This window comes from Buteo buteo, chromosome 12 (assembly GCF_964188355.1).
Source record: "Buteo buteo chromosome 12, bButBut1.hap1.1, whole genome shotgun sequence".
Taxonomy (NCBI): domain Eukaryota; kingdom Metazoa; phylum Chordata; class Aves; order Accipitriformes; family Accipitridae; genus Buteo; species Buteo buteo.
The window spans coordinates 8,702,562-8,724,248 of record NC_134182.1 but is presented as its reverse complement, the minus strand read 5'-3'; the positions used below and the strand labels follow the sequence as shown (position 1 = coordinate 8,724,248).

The 21,687-nt window shown below is 57.7% G+C and overlaps 1 protein-coding gene and 1 long non-coding RNA gene across 5 annotated transcripts; one reads left to right on the top strand and one right to left on the bottom strand.

Annotated features, from left to right (window-relative positions):
- The first annotated feature begins 11,133 nt into the window (after positions 1 to 11,133).
- HLX (H2.0 like homeobox) lies at positions 11,134 to 15,614 on the top strand. 4 transcript variants are annotated; one of them, XM_075042597.1, is made up of 4 exons: positions 11,134 to 12,185; positions 12,827 to 13,006; positions 13,452 to 13,636; positions 15,106 to 15,614. In XM_075042597.1, the coding sequence occupies exons 1-4, from the start codon at positions 11,582 to 11,584 to the stop codon at positions 15,355 to 15,357; spliced, it is 1,221 nt and encodes a 406-aa protein (XP_074898698.1). In that variant the 5' UTR covers positions 11,134 to 11,581; the 3' UTR covers positions 15,358 to 15,614. The 4 variants fall into 4 exon arrangements, with proteins under 4 accessions (XP_074898698.1, XP_074898697.1, XP_074898696.1 ...); XM_075042596.1 differs by having other exon boundaries at positions 11,138 to 12,185; positions 14,447 to 15,248; XM_075042595.1 differs by having other exon boundaries at positions 11,140 to 12,185; positions 14,429 to 15,248.
- LOC142037901 (uncharacterized) lies at positions 12,078 to 14,432 on the bottom strand. The gene is made up of 3 exons (XR_012652463.1): positions 13,671 to 14,432; positions 13,248 to 13,534; positions 12,078 to 12,311 (listed from the first exon to the last, which is right to left on the bottom strand). It is a non-coding gene; the product is annotated as an uncharacterized LOC142037901 (long non-coding RNA).
- Positions 15,615 to 21,687: the final 6,073 nt, after the last annotated feature.

Below are 21,687 nucleotides of genomic sequence, written 5' to 3'. Positions count from 1 at the left end.
ACTTCCATCTGGGACCCATAAACTTCACCCTGAGGTGTCCAAATACCAAGGGCCTCACTGCCTGCAGCTGCCAGGGGTGGCAATTAGGATGGGATCTGGGGGGACACACGTGCCTCTGCAAGCTGCCGGCGGTGACTTTCCACGACAGGTCACACTGGGACCAGTTTGTTTTCTACTGGGCTGCAAAACCAGTGGGTGACCGGTGTGGGGCATAGCGCTTTCCCACGGCTCGGGGCCGTGGGGAGAGAAAGAGGCCGAGGAAACCTCCTGGGGGAGCCTGGCTGCCAAACCTTGTAGGGAAGGGGCAACCGTCTTCTCCCACAGCCTGCCCCAAAACCTCTCCCGTGTCAGGCGGGTGCCAAAGGATGCTTTGAGCAGGGACAACCTGGGGCCAGCTTCAGACCTGACCTCTCCTAAAAATGCCAGCACCACTGGATAGCTGAGCTGGCAGATGAGCAAGCATGGTAAAGGGTCATCCCCACTCAGGACCTGCCAAATTTGAACTGCACCCGCCAGCTCAGCTCCACGACAGCCTCCACAGGGGCAGGCACTGGGGGTGGCCGATGCTTCAGGTCTCGGTAGAGGTTTGGGTGTTGGTTTTGCTGGGAGCAATCACTGCTTTGCTCTGGCTGAGTTGGAGCAGCTCCGTGCAGGCGGGTGGCAGCTTTGTGTGAAGGAAATGTGTTGGCTGGCGTCTGCTGTGGTTTTTTTTTTTTCTTTTAGCCTAATTGTATTTTTAATTATTTGGCAGATGGTTTCAAGCCAAGGCTATGCAATCAGTCAATGTTTGTTGGTTAAAACAGAAGTAAACACTAGGTTATATAAACAAAGGAGTGCTCTGGTTTATTGCCCAGGGATAACACCAGCATTGTTGCGTGGATCCTCATCTGAAGGCTTTGAAGATTGTTTGCTCTATTTATTTTTCTAAAGATGGGTAACTTTGTTGTATTTGCTCGGCTTCTTACGAGCTTGAATAGACAAGAGGCAAAGTGCGGTAAAGGTGGGTCTGGCTCTGAAGGGGCCTGGAGAGAAAATGTGTTTTTGGATTCTGATCTCATCCAAAAAATGTCCTGCATTTCACTACCCTTAGATAGCTTACATGTTGGAAATGCCAAGGAACCGGAAACTTTCGCTCCAAAGTCAACTCTGCTTTCATTAATAATTACTTTAAGACGGCATTCAGAGAACAAAACAGTACTATATGGAGCAGAAAGAGACCTGTGGGGAATTCAGGGCTGAGCAAGAGTTCAGCCCACCATCCCCACTCTCACGCTGGATGTCAAGGATTAGCATCCTGAGATGCAGGCAAGGTGTTCGGGTGAGGTGACGGTGAAGGGCACGACGAAGGGGAGAAAGGAGAGCTGCTCTCCAAACGATAACAGCAACAGCAGAGCCCGGCCACTGCCGCGGGAAGGCGGGCGGTGGGACTGGCAGGGCTCTGGCCCTGGGGCCGTGGAGGGGCTGAGCCTGGCTCAGAAGAGCCCCGGCACCCACAGTGGCAAAGTCCGGGGAGCACACGTCCTCCTAATTGCTGCGGGTGGTAGAGATCTGTGCTCGACCCCATTTTACAGATGGGAAAACTGAGCCGCAGAACGTGAAGATGCACATTTTATTGACAAATGTGGGACTTGACTTCTTCCTTTGGACCTGACCTGGTATCATCTCTCGCCTTCTTTTCCTGTCATAAAGTTGCCGCCTGTGCCTGTAATCTGCTTCTACAAATCCTGTAGATCATTACAAATAGTATTAGATTTAGCACTTCTGTACATAACGCACCAATCCTGGCAGCACGTTTTGAAAGCACAACAGCAACAAGAAGCATATGTTCTGAGAGTCAAGCTAGTGGGATTTTTTTTTTTCTGCCAAGGACAATAATTTTTTTCCCTTTTTTTTTTTTTTTTTTTTTTCCAAAATAAACATCACGCTGGAATGTGCTGCAGCAAATGGCTTGGGCTCTATTATATTTCATGCAGCTTTCTAAACAATTTTCAACCCTGCTGGCCCGGTGTCAAACAGAAGGCAACCAACAATAGCAAAATCCCATTAAAGCTGAGAAGGTTCCTTCCTGAGGTGAACACGGCCAGAAATAGTAATCTTGGCTCTCTTTTCAATTTGGCATTGGGGACTAATAATGCCTGTTCTCCTAATGGAAATTATCTAATTTCATCCAAGTGCAGCTCCAGAGAGAGCTGGGCTGACGCACAAACAGTCAATATAACAACATTCTTCTTGAAGAGCTGAACAATGGGGCTTTGGTGGGACCATGATTAACAACGTCAAACTAAGAACAAACAGAAGGTGTAAAAATAGGCATCTGAGGAGTTGACACAACGGACTATTTTTCATCTGTAAGGCCAGAGGAGAATAGCTTGTTAAATTGTATGCTTGGAGCACTTCATCAGATGTTGTGTGGAAGGACAAAAAAAAAAAAAAAAAAAAATCCATTTCCCATCTGGGTCTGAATGTACTAAGGAACTGCACATGCCTTATTAATATAAATCATGCTAGGAATATAATTCCCATTAGCATTAAAGAACCATTTTTCAATGAACTACTCTTGCACCAGGAACACCTAACGGGAAATAATGATGTTTGCTTCATTTGAAGAGAATAGTAAAATACAGTGTGGAGACGGCGAAGGTAGAGAACCCTTTCTTCTCTCCAGCGCTATGGGTTTTCATGTGTCGTAAGATATCCCCTTCCCAGCCCGGCAGGGCCGTATCCAGCCACGGTGCAGAGACCCCCAGAGGTGGTAGGGAATGGGGATGGGGGCGAAGGGCTCCTCCAGAAAACTGAAGCATCGCTACGGCCCGGGGGGGGCTAAAGCGTTGCTGCCCTGTTTCCCGCAGGCCCCCGCGGCTGCCCGGGCTGGGCGAGGGAAGGGGTCCGGCCACCCTCCACCCACCCCTGCTTCTTCCCTAGCGCAGCCTCACCTTTGGAGAGCACTGAGGGGACTTCAGACCACCTCCACCCCCTTACCCGCACGGTCCAACCTCACCCTGGAACTCCTTGTCGTCGACCTAAAAATAGCACTCCCCAAAAACAAATCCCAGCCCCGGCCATTATTTATCAGGTCTTGAGAAAAAGCATCACACCCTACATTTCCCTTTAGTGCTGAAGCCACAGCTGGACTCACAGTGCGCCCGGCACATTAAAAAGCAGAAGCATTAGAGGTAGATGAAACCGCTGCAGAGCTCATTAGCTCTGGTGCCTCGCCTGCTTTCGCCAAGGCTCTGGCTTTGGTATTTGCCCTGTAAGGAGCCGCATGTGCCCAGGGCGAACGCTCACCCTGTGTTTGTGCAGGCACACGCTGGCTCCCGAACCCCAGCGTCACCTTGGTGTAACTCTGAGGGATTTATTCCCCTTGCCCGGCCTAAGCGCTGCAGCTCCCTCCTAGCTCTTAATGAATGGAAGGTCTAGCCTTGAAATGTTAGACAAAATTTCCACCTCTGGTTAAGCAGGTATGTTTTTTTTTAATTTTTACGAAATCTCGAGTAGCCATTTACTCAGTTATTTTTAGAGCGTGAGAGGGGAGCTCTGTGTTTTTATAAAATCCCTAGATGTGTGCTCGGGTGATGGGATTTGGTGCGGGACACGACACGGCTAACTTGCCTCTGTGTTGTGGCCGATGGCATCCAGGAATGACCCTGCTCCCCCTCACTCACCCCACAGGTCACCCCCTGTTCAGGGTCTGCCAAAATTGTGTCGTTTTCCTGTTCTCCTTCCTCCTAACAACAATAAAACTGATGAAACCTATGGAAATTGCTAGTAATGAAAGAAAAGTGCACCAGACACCCATACAACACCGCGTCGCCCTCAGCCTCAGCTTTCACACCCAGTTGGTCCCCAACTCTCCCAGAAACCAGCGCCTTTCTCCATCCCAAAGTCCCAGTCCCCCCTCCACAGCCCAGCCCTGCTTCCCGCAGCCCAGCCCGAGGCTCAGCCCCCTCCTGACCCCTTTTTCGCCCTCTCTTTTGCCCCCCAGTCCTAAACCAGGTAGGCTCCCTCTCGCAGGTCTCAAAACACCCAAGACACGAGGCAGACTCCTGGCAACCAACATTTCTTACCTCCAGGCTTTCTGGGGCAGAAGCATCCCATAGAAACGAAAGCAGCGTGGCACGATGGCGAGTCGTCCGTGCTGCCCGGCCGCGGGCGACGCCGCTGCCCGGATCTGCCGGAGACCTGGGCAACGTTCAGCATCCGACGGGTGCCCAAACCATCCATGGGGGTCCTAGGGAGGAAATCTGGGAAAGCTTCGGATCGCAGAAGGGAAAAAGCCTTGTGGTTGAGCTCATCCCCAGCGGTTCCAGTGGCGATGCACCAAGACTGAATTTCACCCAGGAGGGTTGTTGTTATTGAGGATTTTATTGTTAGCTTGCGCTAGAGGGTGCTACTTCGTTAGTGTTTGGGAAGGATTGCAGTGATGAGACCGTCTTCAATGTCTATTCCTTGCAAAGTTAGGCTGAGACTTGAAACGTGTGGAGATCCGTATTAGCATTCGGCGTGGCCTCAGAATGAAATGGATTGCTTAGCTGGGAAAAAGAGAATGTCTTGGCTCGGAAAAGAGTTTATACATCTAGGGGGGCAAGGGTAGACATTTGGGTTAGACACGGTGACAAATGAAAGGAAAAACTGGTCAGCCTCGCCTTTTTTCTCTCCATTTCAAAATTCCAGGATGAATGGATGCCTCAAGGACCTGAGAAATTAGGGGGAAAAAAAATGACAGGACAGTGAAGGCAGGCATGGGAGATAATGAACCTTTGGAATTCACTGTTGCAGGACAGATAATAAAAATCTCATGATGAAGTTTTCTAGAAGAAATAAAAGCAAAATACACTTTGTGACCGCTACAGTCTTTTGGCTAAGATAAAGGTAACCAGATCCCAGGCATCGAGATATAAAATGATGTGTTAGAGGTATCAGTAGGAAATTACTTCCCCTGTGTGCTGCAGTGCTCCTTTGACTGCGCCTCCTGTTTTTGTTTCCATTTGCCGAAGGCACGGAGGAATGGCTATTGCTGTAGGCAGCATCCCAGACCCGCAGCTGGGAAGGGGATATCTTATGCTCAGTTCCGAGAGCAACTCCCCACTCTCCCGGGTATTTCACAGGGAGGGAAACTGGGTCTTTCTCGACCTGGTGGAGCCTGGCATGGGGAAGCCGTGAGCTGCCCGTGGAGCTGAGGAGCGACGGCTGGACTTTATTTAGGGCAGGTTCGGTTCCAGTGAGGGAAGCAGTTCCGGAGGGTGCTATGTACATGCTGTATAGTCTGGCATGCTTGTTTATGGGACTGTAAAACCTCCCTGGCTGGCACTTCCATTTGGCATCCGCCAGAAAGCATCTCCCTTGGGCAAAAAAGGTTAAAATGGGATTTTTTTTTTAAGGGCCGCGATGGCATTATTCTGCTGGGATTTTATATATGCTAATAGCAAGGAAAGAGCTGGTTTTAAAGCTGAACTGATGCGTACCTACTGCATTTAAGTCCACTCAGAACATGAAAGGAGGGTTGGAAGAAAAACAATAACTGTTCTTAAATCCAGATGAGTTTTACAGAGTAATTTTCTTCTAGAAATTTTACTTCCTTCAGGGGCTGATTTTTGCCTTTTATGCGACTGCATTCTGATAGCTTTATTTCCAGTTTCTCCACATTTTTGACCACTGTTGGCAAGAAGGAGGAAACTGTTTCTTACTAAAACTTTTATTAGGCAGTTATTAGTATTTCCTTCTTCGGTATTGAATGGCTTTCCTGCGCAGTGCCTTAAATGTACTGCTGCTGGAGGGGCAGTGGGCCTAAAGCATCAGCTTATGTTTATGGAGATAGGTGGGGTGGCTCTGACAAAATCGTAGGGGTGATGACCCACTATGGGAATGAAACATCTCCCATTCAATTTCCATCTGTACTTGCACCTACCTATGCAACTTGAACTAAGACACTCTGAGCCTGCCCTCAAGAGTAGCAGTTTGCCTCAGTTAAGGAGCTACCCCTTTGGGTCTCAGCTGAAAACAGGTGTAATCATACTCTCCTGTCAGATTTAGGAAATGCCCATGGATGGCCTTTCAGTGCTGAGTGTTGAGTCGCCTTCATTTTATGCAGTGATGGTTGTTTTCAGTTGCTACGCACTGTGCAAACTAAATCTGGTGTGTGCACACAAATGCTTCTCTCATCGGCGGTTGCACGTTAGAGCAGGAGGTCAGCACTTCTGCACCTCACGTCACCTTTAATCAGCTACCGAGGGGTTAATTGCAGACCAGCTCTCTGCAGACCCCTCTGTTGGTGTGGCCTGGAAAATCGCAGCTAGCCTGTGACAACTCCCTCTGCAAGCAGATTACGGCCCAACCGCAGTGTAAAGGTGGAGTAACCTATGAAATCAGTGATGCCGATGGAAATGAAAGCAAACCAGGGGCCTCTCCATGCGAGAAGGACCCGTTTTAGACTGCAGAAAGCAGCTCCAAGAGGCAGCACTTAAATTAACGGGTGACCTGGTGAGAGGTTAGAGCAGACTAGAAGAGGGTCGCAGCAGTTCTGCCCCCCCCCCCCCTTCCCAAATGCATGTTTCCCCCAGCTCCCTCACCCTGGCTAGCCACATGATAAAGAAATTAGTTTGGGGAACTATGACAGCAAAAAACCTTTTCTTACTGGCAGAGTTAATTTTCTACAGTTTGACATTCCCGGGGATAGAACAGGCAGGCGGGGATGGGGTTAGTGTGGGAGACTTGCACTTCAACTTTGAGCCGCTTAAACCCTTACGGCGTCGCAGGCTCACAGTGCCCGGCACAGCATCAGATACCTGAAAATGGGCTTCACGAAAGCCACCATGGTGGGCAGGGGACCTGCCTGCTCTAAGCCATAGAAAACCCTGAGGAAGGGACCGTCCTGACCCTGCTGCTTCTCAGAACGCAGCCCCCTTTCCTGGGGCTGCAGAGAGGCGCTTCTTTCCAACTGCTATTTATTACCCTGACCCTTCTTTAAGATTTATGTATCTGCAGCTTTTCATGCAAAAAAAAAGAAAAGGGGAAAAAAAAGGGGGGGGGGTAAAAGGAAGGAAAGGTCACCCCGTTCTCCGTAAACATGGCTATGGAAAGATGCAGTGCCTTCCCACATCCCAGATCTCTGAGCCAGGCACTCAGGGGCAGAGGGGGCGATCAGTGTTTTCAGGTCCCCCCTCTGTCTGAAGGGACTTGGGGGACTGCACAGCATTTGAAAGAATGTAAAAATTCTCTCCGCTTGAAACCACCAGCTTCATGTCATCTAATGTATTTCATCAGACCAGCAGTTGAAAGAAAGACACAGAGCGCAAACGTGCGAGCGTGCAAACAAGTCTCCAGCTCGGTGGCTGGTGTATTGTCCCGGGAGCTGGGAGCCTCAGGGTTTGATCCGCTCTAACATATGGACCTATTCAGCGGGACCTATTCTGCTGTAAGATGTGGACAATTCTCGGGACTGCTCACATGCAGAACCCCCCCTGGAGTTTTCAGACAATGACAACATAGACAGTTCAGAGGGATTTTGCTTCAGAGTGATTTTAGCATGCCCTGTGGACTCAATTTCCATCCAGGATACCTGCTTGTGCACCCCGAGACCTCTCTGCGATGCAAAGCTGCAAGCGATCAGGATCAGGTCATTTCCCCCCCAAAAGCACACCCTGACCCAACCTGAAACACCAGTGCAAATGAACCCACAGGAGACTCGAAATCCTGCCCTACCGCACGGAAACCCAGAGCCTGCCTGTTTTCAGGCGCCTTCCACGTAGGCTCAGCAAGTGACATAACAGGAGTCGTTCCTTACTGACACAGGTAGTCAACTAAATAACCATGAAACAACAGAAAGGAAACGTCAAGGAGCCGACCCGCTCGGTCACTTCATTCGCTTGCGGTTCTGGGCAGTTCCTGCCTGCAGCGCCTGCGCTTCTCTTGAGCATTTCAGATAACAAACTGTTGATCAGCTGAGGGAAGCCGAGCCAGCCCTGCGGCGCACGCCTGTGGCCGGCCTCCAGCTGCGGATCCCCGCGGGGGGGGAGCTCGCCCTGCCGTCGGGTTTGGCGGCCCCGCTGCAGCGCTCCCGGTTTCCCGGAGCGGTGCTGGGGGAGCACCGGCAGACACCCCCCCCTCCCCGACCCCCGGCCATCTGCAAAACGCTCCTGCCCACGCTGCGACCACGCGGCTTTGGGCGGGTGGAGCCCTACTTTTTTTTTTTTTTGGCCCTTGGGTCCCCAAATTTGCCTGCTCGCAGGGGCCCGGGAGCCCGGCCCCGGCCCTGTTCGGCAGGTGGCGACAGAGAACGGGCTTTGGGACCGGGCCGGGGCCCGGGGCCGGGGCCGGGGCCCGGCGGGTGCTCGGCGCTGCGCAGGGCGGGCGGCGGGACAGGGCGGCTCGGGGGGACCGACCCCACGGGGGGGGTGGGCACGGCAGCCATCCCGGTAACACCGCCCCGGCGAACCATCTCCCGGGAGGGTTTGCAACGAGGTTTGGGGAGTTGTTTTTAAAAGCATTCCGAGAGAGTAGGATTTTTTAAATCTTGATTTGTATACATTACATCTATATGTCTCTCTATATACGGATCAGGGCATAAATAGGACACGTATCAGCCGAGGCGCCCAGCGCCCGGTCGCGCTGGCAACCCCTCGGGGCTTGCTGCCGGCCGGGCTGCGGGGGAGGCAGCCGGGGGGCTCTGGCTGCGAGCATCCCCCGGCGGGCTCCTGCTCGAAGGGGCGGGGATGGCCGAAAAAAGGGGCTCGTCCGGGCTGTGGGGCGCGGGCAGGCAGGGCCCGGCCCTTCCCGGGATGCTCCCGGCCCGGTGCCCGCGAGTGGGGACGGGGAGCTGGAGCGCCTCGGGGTTAGCCTTTCTATTTTCCCCTCGTAAGAACTCGAATAATTTTTTTTTTTTTCCCACCTCCTTTGTCGGCCTCGGGGAAAAAAAAAAAAAAAAAAAAAAAAGTCCTTCGAGACTCCATTCCGTAACAAAAAAAAAAAGCATCGCTCCTGCCTGCACAGTTCATTCGCCTCCTTCTCGAGTCCCTCGGAAAGCAAGATTAAAGGGGAAAGTCGCAGCTGTATATTTATGTTTTCATTGCTAGAAGGGAATTGATTTCCTTGCATTTATTTTTGTAGTTGCAATACACAAGGGCGGATTTGCGTCACCAAAGCAACTTGCTGGTCGAGATAAAGTTGCACAAATATTGAAAAGGGAAGTGCTCGCGCTCATTATGAAGTTTTTCTCCGGAAGAAATAAGGATTTCTGCTGTATCCTAAAATACTAAAGCCGCTTCTATTTTGGGACAAATCTCGCAGGCACATCCGCTCATTTAGTCCGAGTTGGAACCTCTCAAAAAACAGGAGATGACCTGGACTGCAGCGAGCCCCGGGTTTCCTGCAGCCTTCTCCCTCCTTGCTCGGGCCGGAGGGGCCGCCGCCTCCCCCCGGGCCGCCGCGGCCGCGCAGCCCTCGCTCCTCCCCGGCCGCCGGCGAGGAAGGTGCGCGGGCAAGGGAGGCCCGCGGAGGCCTTTGGGGAGAGGGGACAGCCCCGTCCCCCCGGGGGACGGCGCGGCCTCGGGGGCGGAGGCAGGTGCTGCCGGTTCCGCCCGCGGAGGATGCGCGGGGGGCGCAGCCGGTGCGCGGAGCGGGCGGGCCCCGGGAAGGCACCTGCCCCCGCGGGCCGGGGTCCCCGGTTCCCTGGCCCTCCCCTGGCGAGTGGCAACGGTGTCGGTGGCAACGGCAAATTCCGGCAATAAATGCCCGAAGCGGGCTGCAGCGGGCAGAGCGGACTTCGTTGCCCTTCCCTCAGGCGGGCTGATGGCACGGCTCTGCCCGGCGGTGGAAACGCAAGTGAAACCGGAGTCGTTTGATCCGGTTTGAGAGCAAGAGGCTGGCGCTCGGGTCAGCTGGGCGGAGGGGATAAAGGGGGGGGGGGGGGGAAGATGCAAGGAAAAGGGGCTTTCCGCTGTCGAAGCAGGAAAAGTTGAAACCTAATAAACCCTTTCTTTCGCCGCCTTCGGTTTTCGGACACATCTTGGCAAGGCAGCCCGTCTGTCTTTTTCGGTTTCGTCCCGTTAATAAAAAGCAAAGCAAAGCAAAGCGGTGCCGGGCTGTTCCTGGGGAACCCGCCTCACCTTTACCCGTGCGCACGGTGATGGCTAAGGAACGCGGTCCCTCTCCCTCGCAGGTGGTTTCAATATTCACACAGAAGCTACGTCTTCATACCTGGCGAAAGAAAAAATAGTTTGCCTTTCTGGCGGTTCCCCGAAAACCTTCAGAATTTGGGAAGGTATTTGGAAAAAAAAAAAAATTTTTTTGGAAGCAAAATCAAAGCAAACCTGCAATCGTCCGATTCGGGAGCCTGCTCAAAACGGCAACGACTGGTTTATATGTACGAAAACTAATATTAAAAAAATGTTCTTTTTCAGAGGCGGGTCGGGACAAACGTGGATGTTAGAGGGGAGCAAAAAAGCGCAAGAGACGCTGTGATAAATTTGTCCCTAAATTATTGCCGCGAATATAGCTTATGATTGTATTCTAAAAAAAAAGGGGGGGTAATTCGGTTGTCAAAGCTTTGCAAAATTACAAACTAGTTTTTAAGGTGAAATTGGTGTAGGAGCAGACGCAGCCACCGGGCTGGAGAAGACGGTAAAAATCTATAAAATTCCATTGTCGACAAAATACGATTAATTAATTAGTCGCTGCTAATGCAGGATCCAGCGTGTCCTGGGCCCAGAGTACCTCGGAGCTCTCATAAATACATGTTACGTGCATTGACACAGACTCATTTTCGTCCAGACCATCCCAGGCTCACTTATCGGGGAAAGAAACACATTTCCTTGGGAATAACGTCCGAGAGGACCAACCTGCCTCCAACCGCGAGAGAAGTTTCCTGCGCCTTTCTTTCAAACGTTTGAAAATCGCGGCGGCAGGCGCAACGCCCTTGCGCTATTTTTTGGAGGTTTTGTGTGTGTGGGGGGGTGTTTCGAAGTCGAGGGAGGAATTTCGGGGCGGGGGGGTGGGTACCTTGCGGGGCAAACCGGGCAGGGCCGGGTCGCGGGTACGGGCCACCGCGCCGCCAGCGCGCAGTTGCGCGCTGGCGGCGCGGTGGCCCGTACCCGCGACCCGGCCCTGCGTGGGCGTGTCGGCGGGCGGTACTGCCCGGCCCCGCGGCTCGCGGATTGGGCGTGGGGAGGGAACGAAGACTGCTCCGGAGCCGGGAGTGTCGTTGCCAGAGAAAGTTTTGGGGAGGGGTGGATTTTCTCTCTTTTTTTTTTTTCTTTTTTTTTTTTCTCCCCAGTGCGAGGAAAGGGGGTTTGGTTTGGTTTGGGTTTGTTTTGTTTGCGCCGCTCCGCTCTTCGCCCGCTCGCTCTCTCCGTCTCGCCGTGGGTTCGGGAGACTTTTTTCCTTTTTTTTTTTCTTTTTCTTTTTTTTTTTTTTTTTTTCTGGGGGAGGGAGAGGTTGCTTTTCCCTCCTTGCCCCTCCGGCAAGTGCTCCGCCAGCCTCCTCTCGCCCCACCATCCCTCCCCATGCGCCCGGGGCGGCGGGCAGCTCCGCGGCGCGCACCCGGGAGCTGAGCGGCGGAGCGGCGCGTCCCCGTCCCCCGGGCAGGATGTACACGGCCGGGCTGGCTCCTTTCTACGCCTCCAACTTCAGCTTGTGGTCAGCGGCGTACTGCTCGGCATCGGGGCCGGCGGCCGGCGGCTGCTTCCCTCTGGACGCCGCGGCGGCGAAGAAGCCGTCCTTCTGCATCGCCGACATCCTCCACGCCGGCGGCGAAGCGGCGGGAGGATCCGCCGACAGCCTGCCCGGAGGTCCCGGCACCGGGATGCCGGCGACTCTGGGAGCCGTCCATCACGGCGCTGCCTTCCACGCCGCCGCCGCCTCGCCGCTCCGGCCCACGCCCGTCGTGGCCCCCGACGCCCCCGCCGCCGCCGCCTTCCCGCCGCGCCTCTCGCCGCTCTCCGCCGCCTACCACTCCCACCACCACCGCCCCCCGCAGCACCGGTCCCCCGCGGCGGCGGCGGCGGCGGCGGCGGCAGCGGGGGGGGGCGGCGGAGGCGCCCCGGTCCCGGCCCCGGCCCCCGCCCGGCTGCCCGGCGGCCACACGCACGGCTCGGCGCCGGCGCCCGCCAGCAAGGACCTGAAATTCGGCATCGACCGCATTTTATCGGCGGAGTTTGACCCCAAAGTCAAGGAAGGCAACACGCTGAGAGGTAGAGAAATGGGCTTGTCCGCTTTCCCCGCTAGCGCTCCTGGGGCTCTTTTATTCATTCTGCCGTTATTTTTAGCGAGTATGACCCGCGATCGGAAAACTTTTCGATCTAGCCGAGAAGAGAGTTCTGAAAAAAAAAAAAAAAAAAAAAGCGTTATAAATCCGGGTTTCTAAGAGCGCTCACTAAAATACCCCCCGCCCCCCCCGGCCCCCCCCCGGCCCCGCGCCCGGCAGCAGCCCGCGGCACAGCGACTTGCGCCGCTGGGAAAACTTAGCGATAGCGTAAAAATAGCGAAGGCGACGGCCTCCGCTGCCCGAAGCGGCCCGAGGGGTTTTTTTGCCTCAGAGGGCAGAGCCCGTTTTAAAGGCTTTCGCTGCAATCCTGTCTCCCCTCGCGGCGTGTAAACATCCTGAGCAAGGGAGTGAATATACCGGAGGATGTTCTGCCTGCCGGGGCAGGGCCCCCTCTCCCGAGGAGAGCCCCCGGGGCGAGGAGGCGGCTGCCCGGTGTGTGTGTGTCCCCGTTCCCCCCCGTCCCCGCCAGCCCCTCCGGCCGGGGACCCGGCCCCGTCGCCCGGAGCGTACCGGGGGGTCGGTTTCGACCGCGGTATAACCGAGCTCTCCTTGTTCCTGTGCTCGCAGATCTGACCTCCTTATTAACTACCAGCCGCCAAACTGGGGTTCATCTCCCCAACTTGCAGCCTGCCGCCGGCCAGTTCTTCGCGTCTCTAGACCCCATTAACGAGGCCTCTGCTATTCTGGGTCCCTTAAACACAAACCCAAGGAGCTCAGTTCAGCACCAGTTTCAAGACACTTTTCCAGGTACAGCTCGTCCCTCGTCGACCCTCCCGTGGCGCAGGGCCCTCCGTCCCGCAGCCCCCCCCGCCCCCGGCCCAGGCTCTCTCCTCCCGGAGGGACTCGCCGGGCGCTTTTGAAAGGCCAGGGCGTGTGTTTTGTAGCGAGGCTCAGATTTTGGGCGAAAAGCCGGGCTGCGTGGGGAGGGGAGGAAGAGCCGGCTAGGGCCTGACCCAAAGGACCATCGCATCTAGTACAAAAATAATACCTGGGCTGAGAGAGAAGAGGCGGGGAGGGGGGAGAGGAAGAAATTTGGGTTCCAGACAGCTCCATCCTTGCCCGAGGAGGCCGGCCCGGGCCTTGCCCGCACACCGCAGTCCAGCTGTTATTTTGATCGAGTTAAGGCTCCCTTTCATATATTATTAATAACGGCGTCTCCCTCTCTCTCCCCCCTCTCTTCTCCCCCCGCCAGGTCCGTACGCCGTTTTAACCAAGGACACGCTGCCCCAGACGTACAAGAGGAAACGCTCCTGGTCCAGGGCTGTTTTTTCCAACCTGCAGAGGAAAGGTTTAGAAAAACGGTTCGAAATCCAGAAATACGTCACCAAACCGGACAGAAAGCAACTGGCGGCGATGCTGGGGCTGACAGATGCTCAAGTAAGAACGGCTTCAGTTTTATTTCAAATCTTACTTCCAGTTTAGAGGGATATCGGAGGGTGGGGGGCAGGGAAGGTGGTTGCAGAGAGTTTGCCCTTAATCTTCGGCAGGGCTGGCTGAGGAGCGGGCCCTCGCCCCCGGCATCTCCTGCGCGCAGGTTCCGCGGCGTTTCGCGGCCCGGCGCGGAGCTTTCGCCTTTGTTTTGGCCACGGCCGAGCAGGCCGAGCGGAGAGGCGAGCGGGGCCGGGGCAGATCATCAGTGTGCGCTTTATTGAAGTGCAACTCGCTGTGGGAGGCAGTTTAGGTCAAAGGAAGCAGAAGAGAACACACTATTTTTAATGCACACACCCCCCTTTTTTTTTTCTAAATCTCTCCCCGCGTTGTGAAATCCTTAGTTCTGGGGAAGTGAAAACTCTTCTTCAAACGGAATCATTAAACGCCACTCTGTCTGTAATGATTCCACTATTCAGGGCCCGCAGCGCACAGAATTGTATAACGCTGTGGTTTCTTGAGCAAGGTTTGGTTTCCTGGAAGAAGTAGAAGGAGGGAGGGAAAAAAAAAAAAAAACAACCCAAAAAACAAAACCCTGAAACAGTACCGGGGGGGGTGTTGGTGTTTAAACACGCGAACTAGAAGGAGGGAAAAAACACAGCCACCTTAGTCGCGTAAGGGTGTGGGCAGCCCCTTGCTGCCCGCCCCCGGTGGAAGGCGCTGGGGCCGGCGCGGTGCGCGGTGCGGTGCGCGGTGCGCGGTGGGGGCCGTGCCGCCCGTCTGAGGGCGGCGCGGCCGCAGGTGAAGGTGTGGTTCCAGAACCGGCGGATGAAATGGCGGCACTCCAAGGAGGCGCAGGCCCAGAAGGACAAGGAGCCGCCGCCGGAGCCGGAGCCGGAGCCGGCGGCCCAGCGACCCGGCGCACCGCCCGCCGCCGCCGCCGGGGAGCCCGAGCGCAGCCCCAGCCGCTCCGAGGGCGACAGCGACAGCAGCGACGCCGACTCCCTCGACATGGCCCCCAGCGACACGGAACGGACTGAGGGAGCCGAGCGGAGCCTGCCCTCCGCCGCCGGGCTCGGCAAGTCCTCCGGCAGCCCCGGCCTCCCCTCCCCGCCGCCGCCGCCGCCCGCCGCCGCCGCCAGCCCCGAGCCGCGGAGCGGCCTATAGACGGGGCGGCCCCGCGGCCCCCGCGCCCGGGACCTGCGCGCTAATTTATCTCCCTTCCTCCGCCCCGGGAGCGCCGCGACGGCCGGCACGGCACCGGCCCGCTCCCGCCCGCGGCCGGCGCCCGGCCCGGCCCGGGGCAAGGGGCCGAGGACGCGGGCGGAGTGGGGAGCCCCGGCCTCTGGACGGCCGTGCGGGAGGCGGCCGCCTCTCCCTCCACGCTGCTCGCAGGAGAGCGGGATTTCTCTGATTTTTTTTTTTTTTCTTTTTTAATTTTATTTTATTCTCCGTCTCCCGCCCCTTGTCCTCTCCAGGAAAATCTGAGCGAGGGACTCCGAGAACGTGCTCCGAAATCCCTCTCTTCCCCAAACCCTCCCCAGACAATTTACAATGTGAAGTATTTTGCCAACATCCTCATCGGTTGCAACGTGTTGCTTCGAATAATCCGGCCAAGAAATACTGCACTGACAAAAATATATAAATATATATATATCTCTCCTGTAAATAAAATGTTTGCTATGGTTTGTAACCACGTCAGTCTGTTGACCAGGGGAGAGGGCTGCTGAGGCTGCCCCAGCTCCCTTCACCCCGCTCAAAGGCAGCCACTGTCTCTCCTCGCCTTGAAAGCCTCCCGAGGCAGCCTTCTCCTTGGGGTTGGTTTTTTTTTTTTTCTTTCCCCTTTCCTTTTCTCATGGAGGCGATGACAAGGACCGGAGATTTGATTACGCAAAATTGTGCCCCCGGTGAGAAACTTGCCAATTACATTTGTAGAGCCGCATGTGCGTACATACGTGTATGTGTCTTGTGAGGTGCCCTTCGGTTGGTGATGCGAGGCGGGACCGGAGTGTGTGACTCCCGGCGACTCTCGGGGGCGCTGCCAAGAGCCGGCGGGGCCGTTTGGGGGTGCGGGGGGGGTTGGGGGGGAAGGCGTGTTTGCTTTGCTTTGCTTTGGTGTCGTTCCGATTTGCCGTGCGCCTCTCCGCAAGCCCCCGCGGCGGGGTAGGGGAGGTAGTGCTCTTTGACGTCACAGCGTAGCCATGCGGCCGGGTGGTGGGGGGGGGGCGCGCTGTGACGTCACGCAGGCGCTATAGGCGGCGCGGAGGCCGAGCGCAGGATCGGGCCGCGGCGGCGGGCGGGAGCGCGGAGCCCCCCGGGGCTGGGCCGGGGGTGCGGTGGGGGGGCAAGGCCGCCCCTGCCGCCCCCGCTCCCCCACCTCGGAGGGTTCTGTGGGGCTGGTGCCCTCCCCTGGAGGCAGGGCCGGGGCGTGCGGCCGGGGGACACCCCCCCCCCCCGGGGCTCCCTTGGGGTCCGGGCCGGGATCCGCCGGCTCCGCTCGGGTTCATCGTCGGCTTCGCTCCTCGGATAAATAGAAAGCGCCGCGGTGCCCGGTGCTCCGCTCCTGCCGGGGCACGGGGGAAAACGGGGGGGGGGCGCTTCTCAGCCTGCATCCCCCTCCTCCCTTCCCGAGCAGCACCGATTAAAGAGAAAGCCGCAGCGGTGAGGGTCCCCCGTCCTTGCCCACCGAGAAGCGTGTTTTCTGCCTCGGGGCTTTGCGAGGCCCTAAGCGGAGCAATTCGGCTTTCTAACACGCGGGGGGCCGGGGGAGGCCTGATCCTGCCCAGGGAGGTGAGGGCGAAGGCAGGTGAAGCGAAGCCGCTCCCCTCCCATTCGGGGCCGATGGGCGCTGAGCCTGTGACACCGTTAGAAAGAAGGGGGAGACGGAGAAATCAGGCGAGGGACCGACAAATTCCCGGTGTCCTCCGGCGATGCGGAGGCGGGCGAGAGCCCGGCCCTGGCCTGCTGCTTCCCGGAGGGCTCAGGCGAGAAATCCTTCGGGGCCACCCCTGCTAGCGGGGGGTGTGGGGGTGTGTGGGGGGTGTGTGTGTCTCCGGCAGGAGCAAACACCTGAGGAAGGAGAAGGAAATGCCGAGAGCATCCCCCCCCACACCCCCGCCACGAGCACTGGGGGAAAAGGAGCTGGGGCAAACGGCGAGCCAAGAGGCCGTCTTGCTGGGCGAAGAGGGCACGGGTGAAGTGGCAAATAAGGCATAACCGAGCTTTGCCAGAGCCGTGACGGGCAGGGAGATTTCCAGGAGGAACGCAAAGCTCTGCTGCGCCCCTGGGTGCGCTCAGCGCCCGCGCAGGGCAGCGCACCCGGGGGGGCTGTCCCCGTCCGAGCCCTGCCGGGACAGGGAAGCGGGGGGCGAGGATCTGGAAGGGGCTTGTAAATCGGTTCTGCCTTTAAAACACCGTCAGGGAGGAAACGGGGAGGGTGTGTGTCACGGATTTTTGGGGCGCGGAGCCGGCCCTGCAGTTCGCTTCCAGCCCCCCCAAAAGCGGCTGTCCCTAGGGCCGCTGCTGCGCCCATCGGCGCGGGGTTTGCCGTGGGGTTATAACTTCGCCTAAGAGCAAGGGAAGCCGCGGGACGGATGTCCAGCAACACATGACTGTTTCTTCTCCGATAAACCGCCGTGGTGCAGCTCACGGACACGCAGGGATTTGTTTGCCTCTTAGTTTTGCTTCCTAAAGACTAACCCACGCGGGAGAGAGGGGTTGGAGGTGGCTTTTGTCGGATGAGAAATGAAAAGCGCGTCGGGAAAGAGGTTCTCTTCCCTTGGCTTAGAGGAATCTGCGCCTCCTCCAAGCGCAGGGCTGGCTGCGCGGGGGCAGGTCCCGTGTCCCCCCCCCCCGCGGCCTCCCCAAATAACGGGAGAGCAATGCCCGCCTGGACCCCGGGTCGGGGAGAGAGCAAGGGCAGCGCCCGTATGGCACCTTTTTAAGATAACACCGCAAAAGGGGGAAAAAAATAACACTGTTGGGACTCAGGCTACGGAGAAAGATGCTCAGATCCGAATGAAAGAGCTGGGATAAAATTCCTTCGCCCTGCGTCTGGTTTTGCCTCCCGGCCCTCTCGCTCTGCGTACCCCAGGCTTCTGCTCTGGGTGGAGCCGGGACGGTATTTTTATTTCGTGTCCCCCAACGATAGGGGAAAAAAAATAATAATTATCTCTCCCCCGTTGCTGCCGTTGTGCACGTCCTCGGGCAGGTAGAGCAAACCCACGAAAACGAGATTGGGGAAGGATGCGCGGATGGAGGGATTTGTGCCCGTCTCGACAGGGAAGGGAGTTTGCCCGGTCCTGCGAGGCTGCAGTTACTGCTAAATTTCTGTGGAAAAAAAGCCGGGACAGTGTCGTGACTGCGGGCAGCTCGATCGCCGTTCGTCGGCGAAGTCGACCTGTCCGCAGCGCAATGCAACACCCCCGCCCCGAACGGGTCCAAAAAAGCCCGGGGGTGCCTCTTTTTGGTTTGCTTTATCATCGCCTGATAACACGAAAGGCTTCTCCGATGCTGGTTATTTCTGAAGGCGAAACGCCCGAACCCACGGTTCCCCCGCCGATCCGGTTCTTCGACGGTCTTCAAAGTGGGGGTCGCAGCTTTTCGGGCGATCTCTTCCCCCCCCCCCCCTTAAATCCGTTGTGACTCTTTTCAGACCCGTGCCAGCCGATCCCAAATCCCTTGGGCTGCACCCGCTCGCCGCAACGGGTCTGTGTCGGCGCGGCTCGGCGGGGGCCGTGGTCCCCGCGGAGGGGCCGGGGTCCCCGCGGAGGGGCCGGGAGGGGCTTCTCCGGCTCTGCCCCGGTCTCCGCGGCCCCGGCCAGGCTTTCGGGCACCCACCCGCTCCTCTTTCCCCTCCCGGGTGCCGGCCAGAGGTTTGTCGGGCTTATTTCAGCCGAGGGGTTGTGCGGGACACCGAGGAACGGGAGCGATACACGCTGCCGCACGGAGAGCAGAGGTTTCCCTGCCCCGTCCCTGCGTGGCATGTGTGGGAAACCGGTTTAATAATGAAGCGGGAGGCCTCTCCGCGCCGCTCCGGCATCCCGGCCCCGTCTGCGAGCGTCCCACCCGCAGAGATGCGCAGGAGCTCCTGCCGAGCTCCTTCCCGGGGAGCAGCTTTACCGATAACGCCCCCCTCCCCCGGGCGCTGTGTTAAGAAACCCAACGAGATCCTTGTCTTCTGGCCTGATTTCTTACCAGAAACCTCCCCTCTCCAAAGAGACCCGAGTCAACCTCGGAAATAACAGCCACGTTAGAAGAAAAAAAAAGAACAATAATAAACCAAAACAGCGGCGATAATTTTAAGCCAGCGATTTTACGGTGCGAAAAGGGCCGGGCGAGGAGCTCGCGTTGGGGTCCGCCGCTGCCCCGCCCGGCGGGGGGGAAGGTGGGGGTGCGGGGGGGAAGGTAGGGGTGCGGGGGGGGGGGTCCGCCGCGGCCCCGCTGGGTCGGCGCTGCCCACCCCCCTCCCGCAGAGCCCCGCGGGTGCGGGGCCGGCGGCAGCGAAACCTGAGTTCGCCTCCCTCGTTAGCCGAGCGAGACCGGCCCCGCTCCTTAGGAAAATATTTTTATTTTATTTTAATGTCGGGCTTAAGCTGATGTCTTAAAAAATAATTGTTTTCAGACCCCGGTTCGCTCGGCATCGCCGTTTCACACTCACAGGCACACACAGCTTTCCCTGCAGTTCATGCCTCGGGACTGCCTGGCGTCGGCAAGACAAACTGCAATCTCCGAAATGTCAACTTTTGCCACAATCTCGACTAAAAAAACCACCCCCTTCTTATTGCTGTTGAGCGCTCATCAGAAATAATGGCTGTTTACACAAAACCTTTATTCACTTTCTTAAATAAACACCAGTGAATTCAAATAAAGCAAACCCTCAGCTATAATTCAGGCACAACGTTTGCTGTGTGTATTCTCGGCTGCGGACCTGGAGAGACTCCTCGGAGAGAAATATGAAGTCTCCTTTCATAGTCCACCTCCATCAGCTAAATATTCTAGCTCACCTCGGCCGAGCTTATCCTACCCCAGCTTTCCTTTCCCCCCTCTTTTTTATGTTTTCCCCTGGCCGAAGCGGAACTATTTCCTCCCTTCTCCCCTGTCCCCTTTTACAGAGGGGAGCTCTGGACGCTTTTCTTTTTAGATCAGTTTGCAGAAGCCCCTTCCCTCCTCTTCCACGGCCCCCACCCGGGGTCGCGCCCCGGCACCTTCCCGCAGCCCGCACGGCCGAGGGTGCTCGTAGCTCGGCGGGCTGAGGGTGCTCGGATGGAGGCGGCGGGGGGGGGGGGGGCCCGGTGGTGATTTGGTGAGCCCGGCGAGGCGATGCCGAGGTTCTAGTTTGTTCGAAAGAGCCGGCTAGAAACGGCGTTTGCCCAAAGCCACGAGCTCGGGCAGGTAGCGGGGAGCGCCAGGTACCCGCGGGGGGAAGCATCGCCCCACGGGGGAAGGGAGCCCGTCCCTCCGCGGCGCGGCCGGGGGAGCGCTGCCCCCCTGCTCCCCTCGCCTCCCCTGCTCCCAGGCCAGGACTCGCGGCCCCAGCCCTAATGAGATCCATTAAGCGTATTATTGATGTGGAGGTTTGCTGTGAGGTCCTGGCTGGAGGGAAGCGGAGCTCTGTTGCAGATACAGGCGCTCTGATCTGCACCACCTGGCTGAAACCAGAGAGCCGCCACTTCATTAATGGGTTTAGCCTTTGCTAATTGGTGTCTTTAGGAGCCTTGCCAAATTCTGCTCCGGGATCTTTGGAGGCAGCTTTTGTTTTTCCTTCTGCCGGTGACATTCGTTGACGGCAATTAGACCCGATACCACTTCTCCGCCGGCGGGCAGCCAGGCAGCCCGAAAGCCCCCGAAGAGCCGGGCTGCGCTGCCGCTCCGGGCACCTCCCGCCCGCTGCTGCCTCCACCATCACCACCACAGTCATCACCATCATAAATGGAAACGCCGTAGGTAAACCTCGAGGCGAGCCAACCCACCCTCCTCTCGCCTCCGTGGCGGCTGCGGCAGGTGACACGAGTGGAGGGGGGGCGAAAGGCGCCCCTGTGCTCCACGGCCCCCCTGCGGAGAGCAAGAGCAGGGGCAGGGGGAAAGCGGCCGCCCCCCCGCCCTCCTCTCCCGCCGGGCCGAGCCGAGCCGAGCCGAGCCGAGGGAGCCGCAGGGGCAGCGCCCGCGGCCGTGCCAGCCCCGCGGCCGCAGCAGCCCAGAGCCGCCGCGGCTCTCCCCGGCCCGGAGAACCGGCGCCGCGGCCGAGCCCCTTTCGCCGCCCGCCCTCGGGGTCAGCTTCATCCCCGGCCCCGCGGGCCTGACCGGGTTTTCCGGGACTCAAACGGCCGTAGTTAATGAAATCCGCTCACCGCAAATCACAGACCTCTGCCGTACGCTATAATCAAATTTCTGCTTGCCTTAAAAAACCCAGGCCACCCTCCTCCACCCCCGTTCTCCAGGCAAACCCCAAATCAAAGGTTTCCAGCCATCACACCCCTCCAGCTCTGCCTGGTCCCAGGCCGTCTCTCCCGGCCTTCGTTGCCATCGCCCGTTCTGCCCCCCCGGGATGACCAGTGCCTTTCCTCGGTGACTAAAAGAGGAGGCTGCCCAGGACCACCTCCGTCCGCCTGGCCGGGCCCGGTGGGGTGACCCCGGCTGCCTGCATGAGGGGACGGGGGTGATGGAGGGGACGGAGTGGCTGGAGGGTATCCCGCGCCCAGCAGCCGAAAAGAGGGGTGGGGGTGAGGCGGGGGAGACACACGCCACAAATCACGCCAGCCCCACTTCCCGGGTAATGTGTCACCAGCCATGTAAGCCAACTATTCAGGGGTCAGCGACGGCTGATAAATCACGGCGAGCGGGGATTTTATCCTCCTCACGGCACCGTTGTCACCGGGCTCTGCTGACCCGCTCCGCGGGCCCTGCCCCGGTACCGGCCCCGGGCGAGGCTGCAGCGCAGATGCCGAATGAAGAGGCGCTTTCTACCCCCCCCCCCCCCTTTCCCCCTTTTAGGTTTCCTGACTCCAGCGGCAGCCCAAAGCCGTTTCCCCTGGAAAAAGGCCGCCCGCCACGGCGCCGCA

Bases quoted from the DNA above. Each gene is read 5' to 3' on its own strand.
- HLX (XM_075042595.1), top strand. From the start codon at position 11,582: ATGTACACGGCCGGGCTGGCTCCTTTCTACGCCTCCAACTTCAGCTTG. The intron at 12,186-12,826 runs GTAGAGAAATGG...CTGTGCTCGCAG, and splicing joins GGAAGGCAACACGCTGAGAG to ATCTGACCTCCTTATTAACT. The intron at 13,637-14,428 runs GTAAGAACGGCT...GCGCGGCCGCAG, and splicing joins TGGGGCTGACAGATGCTCAA to GTGAAGGTGTGGTTCCAGAA.